This window comes from Marmota marmota, unplaced genomic scaffold (genome assembly GCF_001458135.2).
Source record: "Marmota marmota marmota unplaced genomic scaffold, marMar, whole genome shotgun sequence".
NCBI lineage: Eukaryota > Metazoa > Chordata > Mammalia > Rodentia > Sciuridae > Marmota > Marmota marmota.
Genome location: NW_026000164.1, coordinates 11,355,551 through 11,381,649, shown reverse-complemented (window position 1 = coordinate 11,381,649; position 26,099 = coordinate 11,355,551). Strand labels below are relative to the sequence as shown.

General features: G+C 34.1%; 1 protein-coding gene and 1 pseudogene across 1 annotated transcript in view; one reads left to right on the top strand and one right to left on the bottom strand.

The window, feature by feature from the left end:
• Nucleotides 1–26,099, bottom strand: part of Kdm7a (lysine demethylase 7A) — a 51,739-nt gene that overhangs the window by 16,163 nt on the left and 9,477 nt on the right. Inside the window, exons 4-12 of the mRNA XM_015493887.2 lie at nt 22,840–23,000; nt 20,604–20,745; nt 20,100–20,286; nt 18,015–18,177; nt 14,910–14,997; nt 13,560–13,666; nt 6,529–6,620; nt 4,035–4,124; nt 52–264 (exon numbers count right to left, since the gene is read on the bottom strand). Coding sequence (XP_015349373.1) covers nt 52–264; nt 4,035–4,124; nt 6,529–6,620; nt 13,560–13,666; nt 14,910–14,997; nt 18,015–18,177; nt 20,100–20,286; nt 20,604–20,745; nt 22,840–23,000 — 1,243 coding nt within the window. The remainder of the gene's footprint in view (nt 1–51; nt 265–4,034; nt 4,125–6,528; nt 6,621–13,559; nt 13,667–14,909; nt 14,998–18,014; nt 18,178–20,099; nt 20,287–20,603; nt 20,746–22,839; nt 23,001–26,099) is intronic.
• On the top strand, nt 17,360–17,482 carry LOC125611664 (annotated as a pseudogene).

The window sequence follows — 26,099 nt, the reverse complement described above, 5'->3', positions numbered from 1 at the left end:
CTTTAACAAACAACTGGGTTTATTTTTCTCATCATGAAATGTAATACTTACCTCTTCCCATGGACACATCTCTAATCTTTTAAGAACTTCCCTTGTGTGGAGCTCTAAGATGTCTAGGTTAGAAGGAGTTCGAATATTATTATGATCTCGAAGTTTCCTCATCTTTCGTCGGGAATGGTATGGGGAAGTTGCTTCATTTGAGGATCGTGAAACTGGACACACAGTAGGAATTCCCTGAGATTTAACTGGTTTGCCATTTTCTTCCTTTAAGAATTAGATTCAGAATGTATTTTAAGAAAAAGGCTACTATATATAGACTTGACTATTCAGCCATAAAAATACTCTTAGAAAACAAAAATATTCCATTTAATCACAGAAAAGAAAAAGACCAAATCAAAGCCTTGGTTTCCCATCTCTTCTCTATATAATATACTGTGAACACATTCCCTTGATTTCCAGTATTATACTAATAGCTGTGAGGGGTATATCATGAATTACTGGCCTAATACTTACTGGTAGGTAGCTATTCAGGCTGCTTCCAGTTCTTTCCAATGAAAAAATTCTTTTTACATACATATTTGTGTAAATCAATACTTACTTTATATATGTATATACATATATATTTAGTTGTTGATGGACATTTATTTGTTTATATGTGGTGCTAAGAATTAAACCCAGTGACTCACACATGCTGGGCCAGTGCTCTACCATCAAACCACAACCCCAGCCCAATATTTACTTTTTAAATCAAAGTCACAGGGCTGGGACTGTAGCTCAGTGGCAGAGTGCTTGCCTAGCATATGTGAAGCACTGGGTTTGATCCTCAGCACCACATAAAAATAAACAAATAAAATAAAGGTATGCTATCCATCTACAACTACAAAAAAATTAAAAAAAAAAATCAAAGCCACACATTTTTGCAGTTTTTTCCCTTATTTTTTTCATGTTAAATATATTAAAGAAAGTGTATTACAGCAAAATGACTAAATATCCAGATACAATGATGAAATGTTACAGCCTTCTAGAAATAATGAATACACAGAATTTAGTTAATATTTTAAACATTTTATTAAGATTTTGAATGATTCAAAACCCACCCTGATAATGTGAAAACAAAGGAGATTTTTTTCTCCTATCTAACTATATTAATTCTTCTGCCTTTCTTTTCTTTCTCCTTAACTTCGACTGCCACATGGGAACCTCGGCTCTATCCTAAGCCAAAGCTATCTTCTCTAAGGATTATCTATGCAGTGGTACTTGAGTTTGGTACTTTTTCCTCCTGGTAATTTCTTATGGACCATACATCTATGCAGTTTTAAAAATTAAATAAGAATATCATGAAAAGCAGCAGTCTACTCTTTCCCATCCCTGATACCCATTTTTCAAAGGCAACCACTTACCCTGTGGAAACACTTACGTTACATAAAATTTGCCATCTTAACCACTTTTAAGTATACAATTCAGGGGCATTCTGTACAGTCACACTGCTGTGCAATCAGCACCCCATCCATCTCCAGAACTTCTTCATCTGCCCCCATTAACCACTAACTTCCCATCCTCCCTTTTCCCCAGCTCCTGAGAGCCATTATTCTGCTTTCTGTCTCTATGAATTTGACAATTCTAGGAACCTCATATGAATGGGATCATACTTGTCCTTTTGTGACTGGTTTATTTCACTTAGCAAAATACCTTCAAAGTTCATCTATGTTGTAGCATGTGTCAGAATATCCATTTTATATACTCTATGTACCAGTTTGTTTATCCATTCATCCACTGATGGACTCTTGCGTTGCGCCTTCCTTTGGGCTATTGTGAATAATGCTGCTACAAATATGGTACAAACATATCTGTCCAAGACCCTGCTTTCAATTATTCTGAGTACATAGCTAAAGCTTGCAATTCTGACAACTGTTTCCCCACCACCCAGTTATTTGTCTCTAATTTTCTAAACAATATGTTTATACTGATTTCAGCTTTAGGTATTACTGAATTCCTACTATGTAAGAAAAAGTTTAAAAAAAAATTTTTTTTGTAGTAGTAATGGGCAGATTGCCTTTGTTTCATTTTTGCGTGGACTAAGGATTGAACCCAGTGCCTCACACATGGAAGGCAAGTGCTCTGCCACTGAGCTACTGCCCCAGCCCGCAAATTAAGTTTTAATCCTCATATACCACTTCCTAAACCTATCCATTCTTCCCTTTTCTTCAACATTTGGAATTTAAATAGGACTCGGTAAAATATGTTTTTTGATCCTAAATCCATTTATATGCAATTACTATCACTCTTTAAGAGACTTTTCTACTACATTTGAACATATTGAGAAATACTTGAACTATTCTTATTCTAAATCTAGGATTTTAATATTTCTTAGATACGTACCTCTTTTCATTCCTTAAAACAGCCCTAATGTCAGATGTTAATTTACCAGTTGACCTTCATCCTCCACTTAATTTCCTCTTAATTTAAGCTATACACTAGAACAATCACTTTCCTGAAAAATTATTTTAATTAAAAACCTCCTTTCTTAAATACCTAGAATATCTATTAATTATTAAAATACCTAATCAGATTTATAGGTTTTTATCAAAAGTATTTACCTCACTGGCTGCTCTCATATTTTCCCTCAAGTGGACTGCCTTGCCCAACCCACTAATATCACCCCTCTTTCCAACACAGTTTCACCTAACTTTACTCACTTCCCTTAGGTTTTTTTTTTAATCTTAGTTTTTTCTCTTGCTCTAATTATTTAACATGAATTCATTTCTGAATGGCTGAAATTAATTGGATCTGAAAGTTGTACTGATAACTATGTTGTTGTTTTTTTAATTTTTGAAGTAACCTGAAGAACCTGAGGTAACCTGGAAACTGCCTCCTCATTATTTCATTACTTCATTGCAATACAATATTCCAAATTTTTCTCCAGGATTTTAGAAATCTTGAGACCCTGTCCAAGACTCAGCTCATTCTATTTCTTCTAAGTGGTACTTCTAAGTGTGTAAGTGCTTTTGGCTTCATTTTCTTCTCTTCCCTTCCTCTTTCCCTCTCTCCCTTCCTTTCTTTTTCTTATACTAGGGATGGAATCCAGGACCTCACATGTGATAGGCAAACACTCTACTACTGAGCTACACCCCAGCCCCTGTGTAAGGTGCTTTCAAATGTTTGCATCATGGTGGTATGCCAGAAGCCATCCGTGAACTATACGTGAACTATGCGTGAACTAAAAGAACGTAGAAGGCATTAGGCAGGAAAGTCTGGTATTGGGGACTTGGATTTTAGAGTCAGATATTTGGATTCAAATCTCAGCTTTGAATGGTACTTTTTCCTTTGGTAAAAAGGAACAACTTTGCTGGTTTGGGAATGCCTAATTCATGTAACTTCCTACCTAGCTCTGTCACAAGTTCAGCACAGCATCATGGGAGATGGAGTGACCAGCAGGAGCCACACAGCTTCTCAGGGATGGGTGTGGCCTGACAAAATGCCAATCAACATGTTTACTGCCACACGGAGAAGCAAGACTCCTTCCACTGAAATCTTAAAACCTTATCCCTGACTTTGATGTCCTCCCCCTTAAAAAAAAGGAGGGTGCCGGGGTTGTGGCTCAGTGGTGGAGCGCTTGCCTGGCGTGTGTGAGGCACTGGGTTTGATCCTCGCCACCACATAAAAACAAACTAATGTATCCACCTAAAACTAAAGATACATAAATAAATAAATATTTTTAATAAATAAATAAATAGATTGTGTCCATCTACAACAACAAAAAAATTTAAAAATAAGAAACCAAGGACATTTTTCAGTTGTTCAGTTCCGCTCCTATCAGGATTAAAAGACCTATCAGGCACTCCACTTTTTATCTAATTTCTGGCTCTGTCTCTATTTCTTATTAATTATTTCAGACTTTTTCTTTCCTAGGCAGCTCACACCTCCTGAGCAGGAACCTACCCTGGCAGAGTACTGGTCACCCCACAATAGTGGTAGATCCATTTGCTTCTCAAAACAGAGTAAGCAAGCATTTAGATGACAGTTTCCATCCTTACCTCTATTGCTCGAATTACTTTAGAAAGTTCCTTAATAAGATGTCCAGGTCTCACATTGTCTGGAATTTCAAAGGCATGTTCAGATACAAGCTGTATTTGGATTAACAAAGATAACAAAACCAAAGTTACTTACACTTTATTAATAAAAAACTAACCTACTGACCCTATTTTTGGGTTCTCTAGACTTTGCAGACATAGCCAGTAACAATAAGCCCAGTCTCAGAGATCATATAGTTGGTATAATACCTTCTAAGGAGATCCTCATCATCATTTTATGTTTTATAATCATATAAAATCCTCAAACTGAATTAAAAACAGACTTGTTTGAATTTTGTTGAATTTTGCTTTATATTGAATAGTAACATTATACTCTACACTTCAAATCCTGCTGTAATTCTAACTACAGTTACTACTACAGATACTAATTACTAAAACAATAATTAAGCCTAACATTTAATTGACAATACATAAGGAATTTTATGGGGAACACAGGCACTTAAATAATCCTAGTGTCTCATGGAAATCTAATTTGAATAAATTTTGGTAAACTCTTTTCCATTTAACAGTTAAAAGCAAAATGGGGAAACAACCCAATGAACAGAAAAAAAAATTAATTGTTGAGTCACCACATTTACTGTACTGCAAACTAATGTTATTATTTTTATGCCTATTTCCATATATTAATCTCTATATCTAAGAACATTCTGATTTTTTAGACACATTCAACATAGCAGAGTTTCTACTTTTGCTTTGTACCCTCTACTTGGTTTTAGCATAATTTATTGAAACGAACTGATAATAATAGTAGTATTAACATAGTACTAACTCTGTGCTTTCATACTGTTAAATAATTTATAAGCATTAACTCATTTAACCCCTTCAATAACTGTATGACACAGATACTATTGGTTTTAGTATTCCTTATCTGAAATGCTTAATACCAAAAGTATTTTGGATTTTGAAGCATTTCAGATTTCAGATTTTTAGATTAGGGATGTTCAACCTGTAAATTATTCCCATTTTGCAACCAAGGGAACTAAGGCCCAGAGGTTAGGTAATGTGCCCTGAGTCACATAGTTTATTAGCAGCAAAGCTGAGATTTGAATCAAATATCTGACTCTAAAATCCAAGCTCTTAACCATTAAGGCAAGCTGCCTCTCATCTTAGAGCAAATTTAACATTACTCATGATAACAAATTTTAATATGCACTGAAATCACCTATGAAGTTTTTGGGTTCAGACCCATCCCAGATCTACCAAACTATAATCCCTAGAGAAGGATCCAGAGGTTTTATTTTTTAAAAACTCTACAGACAATGCTGATAAATACACACATTTGAGAACCATTCCTCTAAAGCCTCCAGCAGGAAATAGATTATACAGTTTTAAAAACATAAGCTTGATTTTGTTTTTATCATGTCAGGTAGTTGTTAATTTGCTTATGCTTTTCCTTATTATCTAGATAATGAAGTCTTTGATGGTGGAAGACATGATTTTTATTTTCTGAATTTTTCCATACTGCCTTTCTCTGTGGATATATAGCAATGATAATAAAGTGAAAGGAGTGTCAAAATTACTGGGACTATCAGAATCTATTAATTATTGTCTCCCAATAATATCTCTTAAGAGTAGAATTTTAATTTCAAATGGACATTCAAGAAATTAACATGGAAATGTATTTTCATTAGCATATTATTTATCACTTATTAAAGCATTATGTGCCAAGATCTATGAGTTGAAATAAAAATGAGAAAGATGAAACCTATTTTTCAAGAGTTCATAAACCCAGAGAAAGGAAAAATGCGTAATTTACTCTCTACAGATGTGTTTTAAGTTTTTACTCTCTCTCTTAGATTAATTTTAAGTCCACTGGCACAAGAAATAAATGCTCTAGAGGGAAGTAAATACCAATTCTAAACAGAGATGTAGGATGATATCTTAAAGGTTTCAAGTACAACTGGGCCACAATTTAGTGAAAATAAAGAGCTCATGCTTGAATATTACCACCTCCTTTTCCTCATTTTTTACATAAGTTTAGCAGAGTGGCAAAGAGCAGAGGTTTATAATCTTAGAGACTAACTCTATGTCCCTAGCTCACCGGTTCTTTTGGGAATTACTTAAACAGGGTACCAATAGACCTCATACAGTTGCTCTGTGGATTAAATGAAATCCTGTACATAAAGACAAAGCACATTATAAGAGCTCAATTTTATTTTATTCTATAGCTACATATTCATCTCTTAGTCAATATCTTAAATATTTTTGAAATATTTTATTTTCCAGATTAAAGACTAAAGATTTACTCAAGTACTTTCTTATCAAAAATATAACCAGACACAAGTACATCTATAAATACTGTATAATAAAATGCAGGCTGTATTTTAAAACATGATTTCCATTCCCTCTACCAGTGGCAAATTCAAATGCTGCAAAAACAGCAAAAGTACTCTTTTCTTCTTGACCTTGCTACATAAAAACAACTATAATGACTTACATCTTTTTTCATCCATAATTTTAAAGCAGTATGCAGTGCTTTCACTCCCTGTACTAGATAAGTCTGAGGCTGGAAACCATCTTCTCTCAGTTCTGTAGGAATGAAGTAGGGTGGGGAAAGGAAAAGAAATTAATTTTAGGTTTTGAGCAACCAGCAAATGACAAATTGCACAATTTCTATATTAACAAAAAAAAGCAGAATACAAAATAATCAATTCAAAAGACAAGGAACCTAACTATTAAATCTAATGATATTAAATGCTCCAGCTAAACTTATTTTTTTGAGAGAGAGAGAGAAAGAGAGAGAGAGAGAGAGAGAGAGAGAGAATTTTAATATTTATTTTTTAGTTTTCGTCGGACACAACATCTTTGTTTGTATGTGGTGCTGAGGATCGAACCCGGGTTGCATGCATGCCAGGCGAGCGCGCTACCACTTGAGCCACATCCCCAGCCCAGCTAAACATATTTTTAAAAATATAAAAAGGTATAAGATAAAAAGGACAAAAAAAAAAACAAGCTTTAAAAAAAAACAGCTGGAATAGCTATATGAATTGATTTTCATTAATAAAGGTCATTTTATTTTATAATGGCAAAATATTCAATTCGTTGGAAAGACAACTATTTAAAACTTGAACTCAAAAAGCAATAACTAAACAGAATTATAAAACAAATAAGCAATTCCACAATCATAGTGGAAGATTTTAACACATGTAATAAACAATAGAATAATAAGAGTACTAAAAACAAAAATCTGTAGATTCTCTTTGAATAACATGCAATGTGATTCACTGGCCATAAATAGCACATTGTACTCAGCAACTGTAGAATAGAACATTCTTTTCAAATATATACAGAACATTTACAAAAATCATCCATTTGCCAGGGTCATAAAAAAGCCCCATCAAATGTCCAAAGACCTAAATCACCTATATGTTCACAAGGCAACTAAGTTTGAAATCAGTAATAGACATCAGTCACAAAAAGATACCTAGAGAAAGCCCACGTGTTTAGAAACTAAGAAACCCAGATAATTAAGAAATAAACTGCTAAATAACATTTAGATTTTTAAAAAGTATTGAAAATCAGAAAACATATAAACAACAATGAAAACATACATTTAAATGTACATGTTAGAAAAAATGCTGAAATGCTGGGGTTGTGTATCAGCGGTAGAGCACTCGCCTAGCATATGCAAGGTCCTGGGTTCGATCCTCAGTACCATATAAAAATGAATAAATAAAATAAAGGTATTTAAAAAAAGAAAGAAAAAATGCTGAAAATGAGTTAAGGGCACACTAAAATGTTAAAAAATAAAGAAAAAATGATAAGCAAAAATTAAACAGAAAACAGATTATTTATTCTCAAACTGGTATTTGAAAAGATAATAAAATCCATAAAAAGAGAAAATCAGTACAAATACAAGTATCAAGAGACATCATTATAAATGTTACAAGCATTAAATAGTCAAGAGAATAACATAACTTTATATAAAAAATGTGAAAACCTAGAAATGAACAAACTTCTAAAAATTAGCTCATCAAAATGGACTCAACAAACTAGAAAAACTTAATAGTCCTTTATTCACAAATAATATTTATTAGCAGTCAGAAATTCTCCCATAAAGATAAGTATAAATCAGATTTCTTCATCAGTGAGGTCTACCAGGCATTCAAGAATCTTTCCAATCATATACAAACTCCTCCAGAGATCAGAAAAAGAAGGAACAACTCCAACTTTTTTCCTGAGCCTAGCATAATTTTCATACCAAAATCTATTAAGGACAGATGAGAAAATAAAATACAAGCCTGTTCCACTCACTGCCAAAAGAAAAAATAAATACACACACACACATTTATATACAATAAATATATTTTTCTATATATTCAGAGAATATATTTTACTAGTTTAGATTTATTTGAATATAAACAGACTACAATATAAACTATATTCTAACTTACTATATAGAAATTGAAACATTATCAAGTCCAAGTTTGGAGTAATATTAGAAAAATCAATAAATGTAGCCACTAAATTAAAAAATTAAACAAGACAAATCATAAGACATGCAGGAAAAAGCTTTTGTTAAAATGCAACTACTACCGATTATTTAAAAACTAGTCTTTTAGCTAACTTGGAGTAGATAAGGACTTCCTCAACCTGATAAAGGCTATCAACAAAAAGCTACAGCAAACCCAAGACTCAGTGATAAAAGGCTGGGAACAAGATAAAGGCTCACATCTTCCCTACTCCTAGTTACAATTGCCCAGGAGATCCTAGACAACCCAGTAAAGCAAGAAAATAAGTAAATGACATAAATATTATAAAAGAAGGAACACAATTCTCATTATTCACAGAAGACTATGTGATTATACATTAAAGAACCCACTATAACCTCAGATAAATGAAGTAACAGTTTCTAATAAGATTGCTGGATCCAAAATCAATATGAAAATTGTTTCTATATTCCAGCATCATATGGTTAATAAGCTGAACTATATGAAATTGCCAATGTTTGACCATTTTTTAAATACAAAAATAGCAACTTCATATGCTCAACCGTATGTATAATTACATATGTATATCATTAATGTAATTACAATTATATTATAATATAATTATATCATAATAATTAATTCTATTATTATAATCATATATTATTTAAGTAACAATATATAATGGGACCAAAGTATGAAAAACCCTTAAATAAATTTAAGGAATCTGTGTGTAAGTTTTAAAATATATATATATGACACCCTGCAAGATAACAAACAAGAACTAAATAGATGTTCCATGACAATTTTTTGAGAAAACTCAATTACCTAACTACATGGAATTTTACCAAAATTGATCTATATTCAATATGCTCAAATTAAGATACTAACACTTTTATTTGCTTGATTTTTGGGTGGGGGAGACTGGTGTCAATAAGTAATAAACTAATTCAAAAACTTATGTGGAAAAGAAAAATAAAAGCCAGGGCAAAATAAAGAATGAGGCCAAGGCTTAAAGAATAAAGTATGAGGACCTATCAATCAATTCTTAATATAATGCTAATATGATAATGTGCTTGGTGGAGAGACAGACTACCAACCCCACAAGATTAGAAGAGTGACTATTATGGTTTGGACATCAGGTATCTCACAAAAGCTCCTGTGTTGCAGGAATATTCAGAGTTGAAATGATTGAACTATTCTAGTTTGAATGGACTGATTAAGTGGTAAACTATAGGCAGGTGGGTCATGGGTAGAGGAGGTGGGTTACCAGGGGTCATCTTCTCCTGAGTCCCGTTTCCCCTCCCTTTCTTCTTCTCACCATTCCTCACCTGCTTCTGGCTGCCAAGAGCAGAAAAGTTTCCCTCTACCATGCCCTTCCAGGATGTTCTGCATGATCTTGGGCCCAGAGCAATGGAGTCCGCCAATCATGTACTAAACCTCTGAAACCATGAGCTAGAATAAATGCTTCCTCCTCTAAGTTGTCTTGTTGCATATTTTGGTTACAGCAAAGAAAAGCTAAGACCGTGAGTAATGAGTGAGTATCAAAGGTTCCACACATATATCAACACATATATCAACACAAGACAAGAATACGATAAAAAATGGATTGTTCAAAATATGACCCTGGAACAAACGGGTATTTGTAAGAAAATGACTGCCATCGTTTTCAAGAAAATCATTAAAATGAGTTAAAGGCCTAAATGTAAAACATGAAACTACATAAGTTTTTAGTAGGCAAAGAGTATCTTCAAAACCTCAGGATAGGAAAGAACTTCTTAAGGCACAAAAAGCACTAATCACAAAAAAACTGGGGAAAAAATACTGCTTTAAAATTAATAAAGTTTGTCCTTCAACAGACACCAAAGAGAATAAAAAGGTAAGTCAAAATTGCAGGTATTTTTAACATATATTCCTGAAAGGACTAAGATCCAGGACATATGAAGAACTAGTATTAAAAAAACTAAATTAAAATATTGGCAAAAGACCTAAACAGGTACTTCACTGAAGAGGAAATCTAAAACGCCAATAAATATATAAAAAATGTTCAATTATATTAATAATCAGGAATATGCAAATTAAAAAGACAAGTAATACTATTTCACACCTGATGGATTTGCAAAAATTAGAAACTAATGATACCAAGTGTTGCCAAGGAAATGGGAATTGGGAACTACGTGAATTCTATCTATGACTCAACAATTGGGGCTGTTCTCTGGAATAACTTTTGCACTCAGTTGACACTGACAAGAACTTCTTAGAACCATCTTCCATAAATATCAAAAACTGAAAAAAAAAAAAAATGCCTGGCAACAAAATGGCAACAGCTAGAATGGTCATTGGGCTCTAGCCTTAGTAGTACTAGATTAAAACAACTGTATTGCCAGTGTCCAACAAGTGTAGAAGAAGCACACAAATTAAGGTATATTCACACAACATAATACTATAGTAATGAAAAAAGAAGACTACAGCTACACACAATAACATGAATGAACCTCACAAATAAAGCTTAGCAAAAGACAGGTTACATATAATAGAAAAAGTTTTAATCTATTCATATGAAATTTACAAATACATAAAAATCAAACTATTTTCATTTACAACACAGGTGAAAAAATTAAAGAAAAAGATTATCACAAAAGGTGAGACAGTGATTATCTCCAGAAAGTGAAAGACAATGTATGGGGAGGTTAATGGGGTATTTTTAAGGTACTGCTGCTTTTGCTTCACTTGCAGAGAAATTACCTGAATAACAGCCTTCTTTAAATTGGATGAGAATATGTAGTCTCTGTGTGATTTATATACAGTGAGCTGTGTATGGTTTATTTTACTATTTGTCAGACAAAGTAAAAATATAAGCTCACACAAATGTCTTTTGGGGAATTGTAAACCAGAGTGTGATTATCTAAAACTCATGCAAAATATTTCAGATACGCTCCAAAATTCAGGTGAGTTGAATCAAAAGCAAAATATTTTAATTCTGCCCAGTGGCTAACTTACTTAAATAAATTCAAACTGGTTCATTCTTTTATTATCATTAACATGAAACACACAATGTATGAGTTTCATATACTCCTCATTCATTTAACCCATCACACTGCAGAAGCTTTGTAACAGTCTGATAATTGGCAAACAGGCCACAACGGAAAAGTAGAAAACTCAGTGAGCAGAACATAACATGAGATAAAAAGACTACCATTTCTGTTTCTGTTTCCAGGAAAAATGCCTAGGATGATGGCAACAGCTAGAATGGTCATTTGGCTCTAGCCTTAGTAGGACTAGATTAAAACAATCATATTGCTAAGTATCCTGGCTTACTGATCTGGCTGATAAAAAATTTTAAAGCAACTTACAAATACTCTTATTTACAGAATCCTTTTTTAAAGTCCTTAATGTACAGGGCCATCCTTCTGACTGGACCTCATTTCTGAATTTTTGATGGCCTAAGACGATACTAAATTATTATTTCTAAGACAGAGCAAATTGCTGTTGCACCTTAAGGAGTCAACCTTTTGTCTCTCAGATAAACTCTAAATTTATTCTAAAAGGGAAACTGATGAGCCTCTCCTACACATTGGGGGCTAGGGAAGACCCCAGTGGTGGTGGGGCAGTGGGAGGGAAGTATATGTGTGGGGGCGTTTCTCGTAAATAACCATAAGACAGGAATTGGGGTCCTGGGTCAAAATAAGAAAAGATGGGAAAAAATACTCTGGACCAAGTGAATTGCCAATCTCTTAACTAGAGAGTTCAGTAGTTGAATTTTATTTCTAGAAAATAAGACCATTTATAAATGTTTTTATAAACATGCTTCTGCTTTTCTAGGCATGCAATTGTATAAGAGACTGAAGTTCACTGTCCAATTTTTTACTGGAAACTGGACATTCTGGAGATGACAACTCTACAGCCCACTGATACATTCCTGCAGCCAAGAACAATACATGAAAACAACACTGAGTCTGGGATTTAGGATAAAGATTCATTTCTAAAGCAGGGGCTAGATTTATAAAGAAGGACCTAGTCCTTCTCATTCAAGTGACCCTACCTCCATCAAACACCCCTACAGCACTATCACATCTCCCTCAAGACTGTCCTGTATGGTGACATTGTTTTATCCTTTCAATCAAAAAAAAGGGGGGCTTATTTGAAGAGGAAAAATCATACATGAATTTTATCATTTTACTTCTGTACATGCTTTTCCTGGGTATCTCTTTTCGTCTTATCTTTTCTTCTTACGTGTCTTCTAAATGGAAAAGAAACAAATTTCTGGATAAATCTTACTGTTTTCTCTATATCTATTCTCCTGAAAGTTAATTATAATATTTGCACCATTTGCAAAATTAGAAAAGTTAGGCAACTCAAAACTAGACAAACACTATTCTCACTGGCACAAGTATATGAAAAGTAAAAAATGGATAGAAGTAATATACAATCTTAACTTGGCTGCTCAAAGATTAAGTCAAATATAAAAGCATGAAAATCTAAAATCTACCTTCAAAAAAAATTCAAAGCTACATAAGGAAATTTCAAAAAATATTTTTCTTCAACTACAGATTACAAACCAACAATCAGCTCATTTGTATGCTAACAGGTGAATTATACTAGCCAGAATTATGGTTGCAATGGTGATGGTTCAGGCATTACCTGATTTCCTCAGGACATGAAAATTATCCACTTTATATTTTTAAAGCAAATGTCTGGGAACACATATTAGGTAACCATCTAAATTTTTAAAGCAAGGCACTTAAACATGCTTGAGAATGTGTGTAGGCCTCTAGATCACTGGATGAAATGAATGTTTTCCAATATTACTCATGTGACTCTAAACAGGTCTTCACATACCTGATTTCTAAGAACATGGGTTAGTAGGCTATGGACTAGAAACTACTTGCTATTAAGGTTCCTGGCAGGGGGGACATTATGTTTTAACAAACAAACAGATGTGACATCCAGACCCTAGAAAAGCATCTGTCAGGTAACTTTGAGGGAATTTACAAACATTATACATCATATTATACAACAAAGTGTACAAATCATTAATTACCTTTCAGGGTTTCCAGCAAATTTTTGGCTACAAACCAACATATGGCTTCAAAGAAAGGGAATTTGAAAAGATCTGGTGTTTTTAGTCTTTTCTCCATCTCATAACACCTAAATAAATAAGATTTGAAGAAATATTTAGTATTAATATTAGTATTTCAAAATAGTTAATTAAAGGTAGCCAGTTAAAAATAAAATAAGCAGGGCATGTTACATAAGACATACCAATCAAGTATAGTATATTACTTAATGTAACATTTGAACAACACTGAATTTTGATCTTATCCAGGTTCTGACCTTCATAAACTTGATGGTGTACTTAAGAATTATACTGGGCTTTCATGAAAGGTCATTGAGATCTGTATCCTAGTTTTAATAAAAGATACTTTACGAGGGTTCCACCATTATGAATTAAATAGTACGTTTAAAATTAGCTTCATGTGTTGGACAACACTGCAGCACCCACCCAAGCATTCAAGATTGGGACCACATTTGGCACTAGATTAAGGTATAAAGGCAAGAACCACAGTTTTCCATGATAACTGTGAGTCTTCTGTAGGAGTCCATGCAGCTGTCCCTATATAAGCCATATTTCCTCCAATGACAGCTCAGGTACAAAGAGATCAAATCCAAATTTGACAGGTGTGGGACATACTCTGGGTTAAAGCCTCATGACCTCTTAGAGCTACTATGTTCTGTAATAACTCCACAGGTGCAGAGCATTCAGGGTTCCCTGTGCACATGCAAAGTTACAAGTTCCCACATTCAGTGAAGCCCACAACTACAACCTCACACCAAGAATTTCTAGTTCTCCCAGTCCTTATGCATTTTATCAATCACGAATTATTTGTACCATAAGCAATGTTACACCATAACATTCTACCCTCATTAGACTAAATGGGGAATAGCAGATAGTCTAGTCCTTCTCATACAGAAGGGCAATAGCTGTTAATCCTTTATCCAAAGCAAAACTAAAACAGGTGTTCTGACAGCAATATCAACTTAAGAATTGGTTTGTTCCAGCATCAATAGTTACATGTAAGTCTGGCTAACTTAATTCATTTACCTTAGGGCAAAAATAGCCAAATAAGAACATACAAATATTTATAATTTTTTTTAATTTGGAGGGATATTAAGTTATTATTTTTGTTTTAGATTTGAAATGTATCAAGGAATCCTCCTGACAAAATTTTAAAATAATAGTTTTGTTAAAAATTTCTATTCCTAATGATTTCTCAAGGCCTATCACCATGGACTCTCAAATAAAATATATCACAATTTTTCTTAAACAAGCAAACAAAAATGTCCTGTTTAAGGAACGATGAAAGATCCTTTCAAAATTAATGACACAAACCTGAGCTGCATGCCAATGTTAAGGTTGTGCAGAAAGTTCCCCCCAAAAGCCATACAGTCCTGAGAAGTGAGCACAGCATGAATCCACCCTGAAATGGTTACAAACGTATAAATTAATGCTTTTCAATATTTTAAAATCAAACAAGCTGGTTGCCACGGCACAGACTTGTAACTCTAGTTAATCAGGAAGCAAGTGGATCACAAGTTTGAGTTCAATCTGGGCAACTTAACAAAACATAGTCTCAAAATTTCAAAAGGGTCCTAGGATGTAGTTCAGTGGTAGTGTGTTTGCCTAGCATGTGTGAGGCTCTAGGTTTGATCCCAACTACCTCAAAACATGCAAAACAAAATAGGTATGCTATCTACCTGAGAAATAAGTAACTCAAATATCAACATCTCTTTCCTTCATACTCCAGTGCTAAAGAAATTAATGATTGAGGCATTCAATTAAATATTAAATGCCTATAATATGCCAGAATTCTATGCTGAGTTTGAGGAATAAAGTGAAGGGTTTTGGTGATAACTGTTTTAGTTTAAAAATATAATCCTTAGCATTTGTCTAAGATCAAAGATTTTACAGAGACAAGTCAAATGTGCTTTAAAATTAGGAAAACACATTTGTCATTAAAAAACATGGGGGCTGGCTGAACATTCTGCTTCTCTGGTGTCACACTGAACTGAATGTCCTGAAGGAAACAAACAGAGGAGGATCGAGGAACCCAATAAGACCAGACTCTGTAAGAAAGAAAAGGCAGATCACCCACATTTAATTATTATTTTTTTAAATATTTTTTTAGTTGGAGACAGACACAATACCTTTATTTTATTTATTTATTTTTAGGTGGTGCCAAGGATCAAACCCAGTGCCTCACACTTTCTAGGCAAGTGCTCTACCACTGAGCTATAACTGCAGCCCTACCCCCACACACATTTAATTATGGAGAGACATGGTCCTATAAATATAAATGTTGGCAATCAAAATGTTTCATTTTCTCATTAAAATGTTTTCAAAGTGAGAATCATTTCAAGAGATGATAGCCTAACTTCTGAAAGAAATGCTAAAATACTTAACAGTCTTTCAGTACAGAAGTATAAATTTCAGTATAAATATGTAACGACAAAGCCCACTATTATGTATAATTATAATGCACCAACAAAAAAAAACAGGAGAATTAAAAAAAGAAATATAAACTCCACTGGGCCTTCATATAGGTACAAAGCCTGTTCATTCACAACCTGAGCATAGAAAATAGAACTTCATTATACATCTAAACAATGTATTTCTGAGTGGTTTGGGCACAATTTCCAGGAATATAACTACTCTGTAAATTGAAGGAAACTATAGTTTAGTTTGTATAGAAATGTATCAGTTGCCAACTACTCTGGAAAGAAACATCACATTGCCTATAGCAGTGTTTCTCCAAATGTGGTCCCCAGACCAGACACCAGCATCAGTTGAGTACTTGTTAGAAACAAATTCTCAGGCCCACCCCAAATCGACTAAATCAGAACTTTGGGGAAGGAGGCCAGCAATCCGGTGGACAAGCCCTCCAGGTGATCCTGTTATTCCATAAAATTTGAAAACCACTAACTTCTACTCATGCCACTAACAGAATTTGAGTTGCCATTAGCACGTATCTATACTGGTTTGCTGACTTACACAGTTAACCAATTCATTCTGTCCTCTATTGCTGCTGTGCACACAAATATCAAAATAACATTTCATTATAAATTACCTTTTCATTTCTTCCTTATATTCTAGTTAGGTTATTAAGTCAACTTTTAAAACAATGATTCATGTAAGTTATATTATCTATAAATTTCAATTTAAGATTTTGAAGGGGGTACAACAAAATATTTACTATAAAAAGAAGCAAGGAAGAGCTTAGTAATTCATAATGAAATACTGATACTTAACCAGGCAAATCATGGTGGTTTTGGTCATTGATTCATTCACTTATTTAAGCACACATTTATGATTATACATACCAGAGATAAGGTAAAAAGCAGCCCTATGGTAACAGAACCCTGTGAAGTTTATAGCCATTGAGGTCACCCAACCAAAGGAACACTGTCCTCAAAACCATTGGTCTGGCAAGTTTATACACTGCCATTCATTCACATCTCAGATTGACACGCTGATACCTATACTTTCTCAGTTTTTTGTTTGTTTGTTTTATAAAGCACAGTTATTTGGAGGATAGCTTGGCTGTTCCTCAAAAAGTTAAACAGGGAAACCACCAGTGCAACAATTCCACTACTAGGTATACACCTAAGAGAAATGAACATACCGCCACATAAAAACTTGCACACAAATGTTTAAGGCAACACTATTCAGAATAGCCCAAAGTGGAAGCAACCCAAATGTCCATCAACTGATGAATGGATAAATAAAATATGGTATACCCTACAGTGGAATATTGTTGGGCCACAAAAAGATAAAGTACTTATGGCCTCCTGATGCTTACCACAGGCTGGGTTTGTATATACAAAGAGGAGGCAGAGTAAGCCTACCCCATGTACAACTCAGCCCAGGACCTGTGTCTGGTTGGTGTTGTGAATGGGGAGACATGGAAAGGGGGGAAAAAAAAGATAAAGTACTTATATGTGGTATAGCATGGATAAGCCTAGAAAATATTATGGTAAAGCAAAGAAGATGGACACAAAATGCCACATTCATAAAGTGTCCAGAATAGCAAATCAAGAGAGACAGAAAGTACATTAATAGTTGTCTTTCCTCTCAGGGAAGGGGGAAATGGGAAGACTGCTAAAGGGTATGTGGTTTCTTTCTGACATAATGAAAATGTTCTAGAATTAGATAGTGTTGATAGTTATGCAGCCTTATTAATCAACTAAAATCCACTGAATTATATACTTTAAAAGGATGAAAGTGATATACCATGTGATTTTTATTTCAATGATACTAAAAGTGAAGGCAAATGAAATGATGCCAAAAGGAACCCTAACAAGCCCGCTAAAACACAAAGAAGTAAAAAGCCCAAGATCAGAATTATTTCTTAGGCAAATATGGAAAAGTCATAGGTCCTAATTACAAGATGTAGCTTGTATCAACTATTAATAGTAGGGGGTGGGGTTAAAACCTTACCTGTAGGAACAAATAAGGTATGCCCCTGCTTTACCACACATTTATAGCATTTATCCACTTTATCTCCAAAGAATACTTCACTCTGGGTCACAGATGAACTCCAAGATTCATAGAGTGCCAAATTTTCATTTGTTGGCTTTATCAAATAAAAAATCTTCTCACCCTAAAAGGAAGTAACATATAATTTTGGAAAAAACAAATCATTTTAGGATGGCCTAACTGATACAATTTCCCAATACAATGATCTGAGTTAAATTAGATAATTATCAGATTGTTTAGGTCCAAAATATCTATGTCACACACCTGATCAATAGTTAATTCCCTTAATAAGCATTTTCACTGGAGCTAAAGCTCCCCCTACCCCCAAACTAATCAGGAGTCAATAATCAAATTGAAGAAAAGAAGGTAATAAACCAAAAAAAATCCCACTTGCTGCAACCCACAGCGTCAATGAAGGATTCTCAAGTAGGGACAATGGGAGATGAAGAAAAAAACACAGAGACAAAGAAGACACAAAGATAATTTCACTAAAAAAGCTGGGGGCCAGGTGGGAAAACTGCATTCTGATGGAGTAGCAGTGACCCAGAACTAGTTCTAAAAGTTTATTATATAGATCTCATAATCAGAAAGTTAAACTATAGGGGCACTATAAATTGTTCAAGGGTGGTAAGCTGTCAGAGGCTTCTTTGTGCCTTAAAAAGTTCCAGAGCTAGAAACATTTTGCAACAGCTATACTGCTGCTGCAGTGCTAAGAACATTCTGCCATTATCCTGCTGTACCCAGGATACCTATTGTCCTGGGATGTCTGATAAATGTTAGCATCAGAGCTAGGCTGATAACATCCTTGCCTCTGGCAAGGAATGTTTCCCAGGCTTGTCTTTGCCAACACCATAGGATCAGCTGATGACAGGGGCTCATCTGTTCTCAACACCCACTGATGCCCACCGCACCCCTGCACTTTTATTGTCATGCCAGGGATCAAACTCAGGGCCTCAGGTATGCTAGGCAAAAACTCTACCACTGAGCTACATCCCTGGTCCATGACCTCCCATTTTTAAGGTGTAGAAATGTTAATAGGGTCCAGGTCACAGCACAATCACCTTTCAAATTCTGTCCTTTCTCCTAAGATCTATAACATAATGAATATTTTTAAAGATCTGGAAATAAATTTCCCTTACTGAATTCTGTGTCCTCAAGGAGAAAAGGAATAGGAGCTTAAGAACACAGCATCAAATACAGACCAAAGCACTGCCAATACAGAGGCATTTGATGGAGATGAAAAATCTGGTTCTAGATCAGCGCTCTCCAATAGACCTTCCTGCACCAATGGAACATTTTTATATCTATGCTATCCAGTACAGTAGTCCCTAGCCACATGTGGCTACTGAGCACCTAAAATGTGGCAATTATAAAAATGAGATGAATTTTTAATTATTTAATTAATTTTTTAACTAATATTTAACTAAATTTAATTAAATTTAGTCACATGTGGCTAGTAAATACTATATTAAGCAGTGCAGTTCTAAATAGAGCAAAGTGAATATAAACTATGTAGAATTAGCATTTTTATAGGCATATGTGACTTATCCAACCAGCTTTCCTACCCCCACCTTAAAGTCAGAAGCAATCATAACTATAATTTTGCTCCTTAGATATCTGTTCAGGGATTAATGAATAATTGATAAGTGGGAGAGAGGGCAGAAGGTTAACAGAAACCAACTTAAAAGTGGAGGTACAAAAGGAATCTAGTGGGCTGGGGTTGTGGCTCAGTGGCAGAGCGCTTGCCTAGCATGTGTGAGGCATTGGGTTCAATTCTCAGCACCGCATATAAATAAATGAACAAAATAAAGGTTCATCGACATCTTAAAAAAAAAAAAGGAACCTAAATATATATAAAAAACTTGACTACTTGGGATTAAAAAAAAAATCACATCTTTTAACAACAAATAGATAGATTCCACTTAAAAAGTAGAAAAATATTCCACTGTACAAATGTTATTTATAGTAACTGAATGTGCCACCAGAAAAATATTACTAAGTGTTTTTGTCAATAAAAGGACAAAAAAAAAAAAATCCTAGTCTTACCCAGAGGACATGGTACCAGACTGAAGTTCCACCGAAGTCAATGTGGAAATCTGTATAGCTGTCTTGAACTCCCATTAAACAGTATTTCTGAACAAATGGCTTGGGAAAGACTGAATCATCTGGCCAATAATTTTCCACCCAGGAAAGTTTTCTGGCTATATCAGGGACCTCCACCAATTCAGACATCCTTTAAAAATAATAATTTTTAAAAGTACATACACATACCCCCACATAAAACAAATTAAAACTTCTTAAAAACCACTGCTCCCATGTTAACCCAAACCAAGTAATTAACTGGAATTCAAGGTTAAAAACACTTAATTAAAAGTTTAAAACACATTATGTCCAAATATTCTCTGAGGGTGCCAAAGCAAAAGATGTAATATTACTACTAGTGGACAAATTTACAAGTCACAATCATGTTTCTTACTAAAATAAATATATCATTAAACTACATTTAGCTAACACTCAGAATGCCATATCAAAATGCCCAAAATTACTCACTTTGTATCTGAAAATTCAAGGCTGATCACATTTAACACTTTTGGTCTGTTAGGATTCATGAAGTATTTAACATAATTGTGAAGTGTCATTTTGCTGTCTGCTTGCCTTGCCACATCAATGACATCTATCACTTTGTCACCACCTGCAGAGAAAAATTAGAATCTTATTATTGGGCTTAAGAGTTACATCAATAGATGCCCTAAACAAAAATAGTTTAAAGACTGCATTTGTTTGGTATGATAATTAAGCCAACCATAAAACTATATATCTTAGGCAAAGGATACTTCTTATATTCTTACTTTTTAAGTCCAACTGGACATTTTGAAAAGAAGAGATAATGTATTATAAAACAATAACAAAGAGCTGCAAAATTAATACTGAGTGTAAAAACTTACAGGGCTTACAAAACTTTCTATGTATCAATGATTGCTTGTAACTCATAAAGGCAAAAAAATACATTGTATTGGGATGTGAAAATTGTCTAATACTTTCTGAGTTTCAATTTCCTCATGCATAAAATCAAAGAATTGGCTTTTATTTTTAACTTCTGTAACACCTAAAATTCTATCAATTTGAAAACCCAATCAATCGTTGGGAAATTAGTGAGCAAGTTGACTAGAACAATTTCTGGGTTTTGTTTATTTGTTTGTTGGTAGCAGGGACTGAACCCAAGGGCACTTTACCACTAAGCCACATCCCCAGCCCTTTTATTTTTTATTTTGAGACAGTTTCACTAGGTTGCTTACAGCCTAAATTGCTGAGGCTGGCTTAAAACCTGTGAATCTCCTGTCTCAGCCTCCTGAGCTGCAGGGATTTATAGGTATGTATAAACCTGGGGAGTTTTATTTATAGGTATGTATAAAACCACACGTGGAGGTTTGAACAGGAAATATCTGCTCTCCTGGTAGTGTTTTCTCTTAACTCTCAAGAAAAAATTGGTGGTTAGGAAGGAAAAATCAGTTCATTCAGTGCCTGTCTGAATGCCCAAGTTCTGAGTTACGATTAATTCACAATTTTCCTATAAAACCATGACATGATAGCTTGCATTACCACCCTAGAAAGTGTAATCAGTTATATAATGGACTAATGAATAGGTGGAATTCAAAATATGGCAATATTTAACCAATCTGAACAGAAAACTAATAAATGCCATTTTCTCAGTCTAATTTCACACAGGTTAATAACACTGCCTCATAGATTAGTCTTCAGGATGTAATATAGTTACATTACTAGTATTTCAACCAAGTTGCTTTGCAGTACTGAAAAGTTAGCAGTCCAAGCAGTTTTATCCTATACTTACATTACATTAGTCATTATATCACAGTGCTATCTACGCAAACAGGTTTAAGTTAAATGTCAGCCTCATCCGCTAATTTATCAAATTCAAATTTAGCTGAATGTGAAGTTATGACATTAAATGGATTTCCTTAATAAAACAATCATCCATGAGAATTGTTAACCAATAGTTCAATAAAGGGACAAGTTCTTCTACATTCCAAGCTGAAGAGATAATGTATTTTAGTGGACATATAATTTTAAGTCAAAGTAGATCTGAGATGTAATCCTCAAATAATATCTTTCTACTCCTGACAAGGAATGGCACATACATACAGTCAGCCTTATCTACAGATAACATGAGGAGAATAAATGAAATGACTGAAAATGTCAATAATACAGCAATCAGTAAAGGGCTTTGGCCCTTGTTTCTTTTTACTTTCTGAGCATCAAAAATCACAAATTAAATTCAGATGTTATTAAATGGCAGTATTCACCAAGTTATTAAATATACAAACAGGTCTAAATATAATCTCTTTTTACAGCCTTTCCTCCAGGCAACAAGTCACTAAGCAAGTTCCAAAAAACTAGTTGTCACACGAGCTCTAGGAATTCTGCATCTGCATTCTACAGAGGCTCAGTCCCAATCCAGTTTCTCCATGTATTCTTGGCATCTTCAGCAGCCCCTCAGTCACAGTTTTCCCTAAGCAAGTATCACAGAACAGCAGGATGAAGCTGAGTAAATAAGAATAGGTAAAACCTTTCCCTCTTTTTCTGACCATTATTTCAGATCAGCTGAGAAAAGCAGTTTTCAACAAAGGTTAACACTTAGTTTTACTTTTCCTGACCCAGGAAAATGAAGTAAACTGACATTTCTTCATTCAATTTTAATACTGTTAAGACACTTCCATTTTTACTTTCACCATGTTTTGCCAAGTACTTAAAGGAACCAAGTTCGTACCTACATAACGTTCCACATCCATCACAGAAAAAGCAGGTGGAGGGAGCCTGAGTCCTAGATCATCTAATTTAGAGACCATAATAGGGACATCAAATCCATGTTTTTCCAGGTATCTTTGTGTCAGCTGGTTGCCATGCATCTTTACAATGATATCATCGGCACTAAGAAAAACATAAGAATAAAATGTAGTTTTTATTGTTAATTTCAGTTTTAAAACAATACTATGGTAATAGATTATTTCATAAATTGCATAATTATCTGCATTAGTGGTTCTCAACCTATCATACCTAATTATCTTAATAACAAATGTTTTATAAAACCCCTTTTGTCTAAAGGAAAATTCATAGATAATATAATCTATTTAATTCAATACAAAAGAATTAGAAAAACATAAGGTGCTCTAACTATAAAAAGAAAAAAACTAGCTTATAGTAAAATATGTATTTCAATATGTAAATGTTCAGGTAAATTGTACTAGAATACATAATAAAATAGTAGGATATTTAAAATTAGGTGTAATGAAGGACTGAGTTTAGGAGAAATTAAAGATCAAAAGTCACACAATACAAGCTGTGCAGAAAATAAAAAGAGCAATAAAGGGTATAATTTTTAATTTAAAAAAAATAGTGTTAGTAAAAACAGATTAGATTTTATCTACACAAATATTTGTCAGACACTTCAAAGGGACATAGAACAATTAATTATATGTATATATGACATTGAGACAAGTTCCCCAAATGCCCTCAATAAGAGTTACCAATTTAAATGATATGTTACAACCAGTATTAAACAAATTTTAATACTAGAAGTCACTTAATTCACTAAAACTTGTTGAACTCAGGCGGCCCTCTCTGATGATCTACCCAATCATAATTCCAAAGATGCTGGGAGCCATTAGCCAAGTAGGTATGACAATTTCCTTGCCAGTGTACCCCATGTTGCAGTGACATTGAATGTAGGTGACCTTGCTCAAGGACCAAGGCGGATTAGGGTGTTTAGGGCGTTCCCAGTTTAGGTTCCAGGTTTAAGGTTTAAGATTATTCCTGCTGGGAATAGGGCGTATCCTGCTGCCTGAGTTCCCCTTGAGTTCTCACGGGATTCAGAGTATTTTTTGGGAGATAGAAGCCCAGTGGAGGTGGATTTGGGCAGAGAATGTGGATTTCCCCAGAACGTGATTGTAGACGGTTGGTGTGAGTTCGGGAATAAAGAGTTGCTGTTTGAATCTACAAGCTGTGTGGTGGCTCGTGATTGTGTGCCAGCCAGACTGCGGCATTTGTGCCCAGCCAGACTGCGGCACAAAGAAATCCAGTATGCAGCTGCCATACAAAAATAATTGTAAAACTTGCCTTACAGGTTAAAACACAACAATTTCCATTTATCCAATCAGAGCTTAAGTATTTATCTGTAACTTAGGTGGATAGGAGCTGGTTCTCTGAATTACTGGGCTCTGATCTTCCCACCCTCTTAATAAGGAAAGAGCAGTTTGAAAACCGAGACAGCCATTTCCTAGTCTCACATTTAGGAATTTAGGAATTTAGGTTTTCTTCATCTGACTCACCTACTGATCTTGAGTTCTGTCCCCATCTTTTAGTTTCCCCAAAAAGCATCCATAATTATCCCTCCTTCCCCCACCCTCTGAGGATTAAATAATTCCTTAAATGCCAAACTAAGAGAGAATTTTAAATCATCTATGTTCCTTGATCTCAAATGTTTAGTGGTTTACTTCCCCTACTGATCAAGAAAATATATATATACCAGTACTAAAATACAGATACATTATTTGCAAGAGGAAAACAACTGGAGACAAATTTAAATATATATCACATGGGGATGTTAAACAAATTATGGTATGTATACACTACTGCAGTTAAGGAGTGTAATAAATCTGTGTATACATATGGAAGAATATCTATGAAATAGAGCAAAAAAGTCAAGTTATACAACACTATGCATAACTTAATTTTTAAAAAATTATCTGGGGGCTGGTGTTGTGGCTCAGCAGTAGAGCACTCGCCTAGCACGTTCAAAGCCCTGGGTTCAATCCTCAGCACCACATAAATAAAATAAAGGAATTGAGTCCAACTACAACTAAAAAATAAATTTTAAAAAAATTATATGCATCAATATATGTTTACACATAATGTTTTAAATGTTATTGTTTATATAGAAAAATATCTTTAAAGATACTACATAGTAAAATAGGGAGGGGATAGAAAGCCTATTCACTTAGTTTTATATACTTCTGTGTTAACTATATCAAATGTTTGATTTAGTAATTATTGTTACTCTATTAACATGGTTTTAAATAATGCAAAAATTCATGGAATTAAATAAAATGAAACCAAAACCTTTAATTATTGATAATTACAATTTGGACATTTGTGCAATCTCTAACCTGTTCTAATTTGTGTTCATTTTTTGCAGAAAAACCATGCAAATTATTAGGCCAATGTTTTAAATACTACTTTTTAGGGGGTCACAAATCTATGTGAAAAAAGTAGAGGCGTGGATGGCTCTTATGCCTGAAAAATGCACACTCACACACTGGCACTAAACTGTATATATAACAAAAATCATGTGGAAACATTATGTTTCATATGTTTTCTTTCTGTTTCTGTCTCTCAACAGATCTGATAAAGCCAACATGAATACTTACTAGTATATGTTTCTGTTTAAGGATTATGAGGCAGAGGGACAGATAGGAATCCTAAAGATTGAAGAAAAATAGCAGTTTTCTTTTTTCATTTCATAATCTGAATCAATTCCATTATAGACTGCATGTGATACTGTGATTTAAATTTAAATTGTGCTTCCCCTCTTTAACAAGCCTGGATATGATCTTGTATAAAAGCCCATTAAGCATTATCACTTTAAATAGATGTCAGGCAGTGAGGAGGAAATGATCTAAATTAGCATGATTAAATGCTTTATAATGCTTTTGACTCTCTTTCACAGACAACTCAAATACATTCCATTATTTTTAAAAATCAAAAAGCTCAGTCCTGCTGCCATCAGAAGCTAAGCAATAATTGTGCATTCTTTTGGAGATCCTAGGGCAGAGACAGATATTGAAAACAAGACAAGGGGAAAAAAGAGTTGGAAAGGAGTGATGGTTAGGTCAAAGAAAAAGAGAAGCAGCAGCTGCATACCTGGTAGAAACAAATACTGGAAACAAGTGCTTCAATCACTATATTTCAAAGTTTTTGAACTGTGACCCACAATTAAGAACTATATTTTTACATGGTGCTGCACTATGTAGA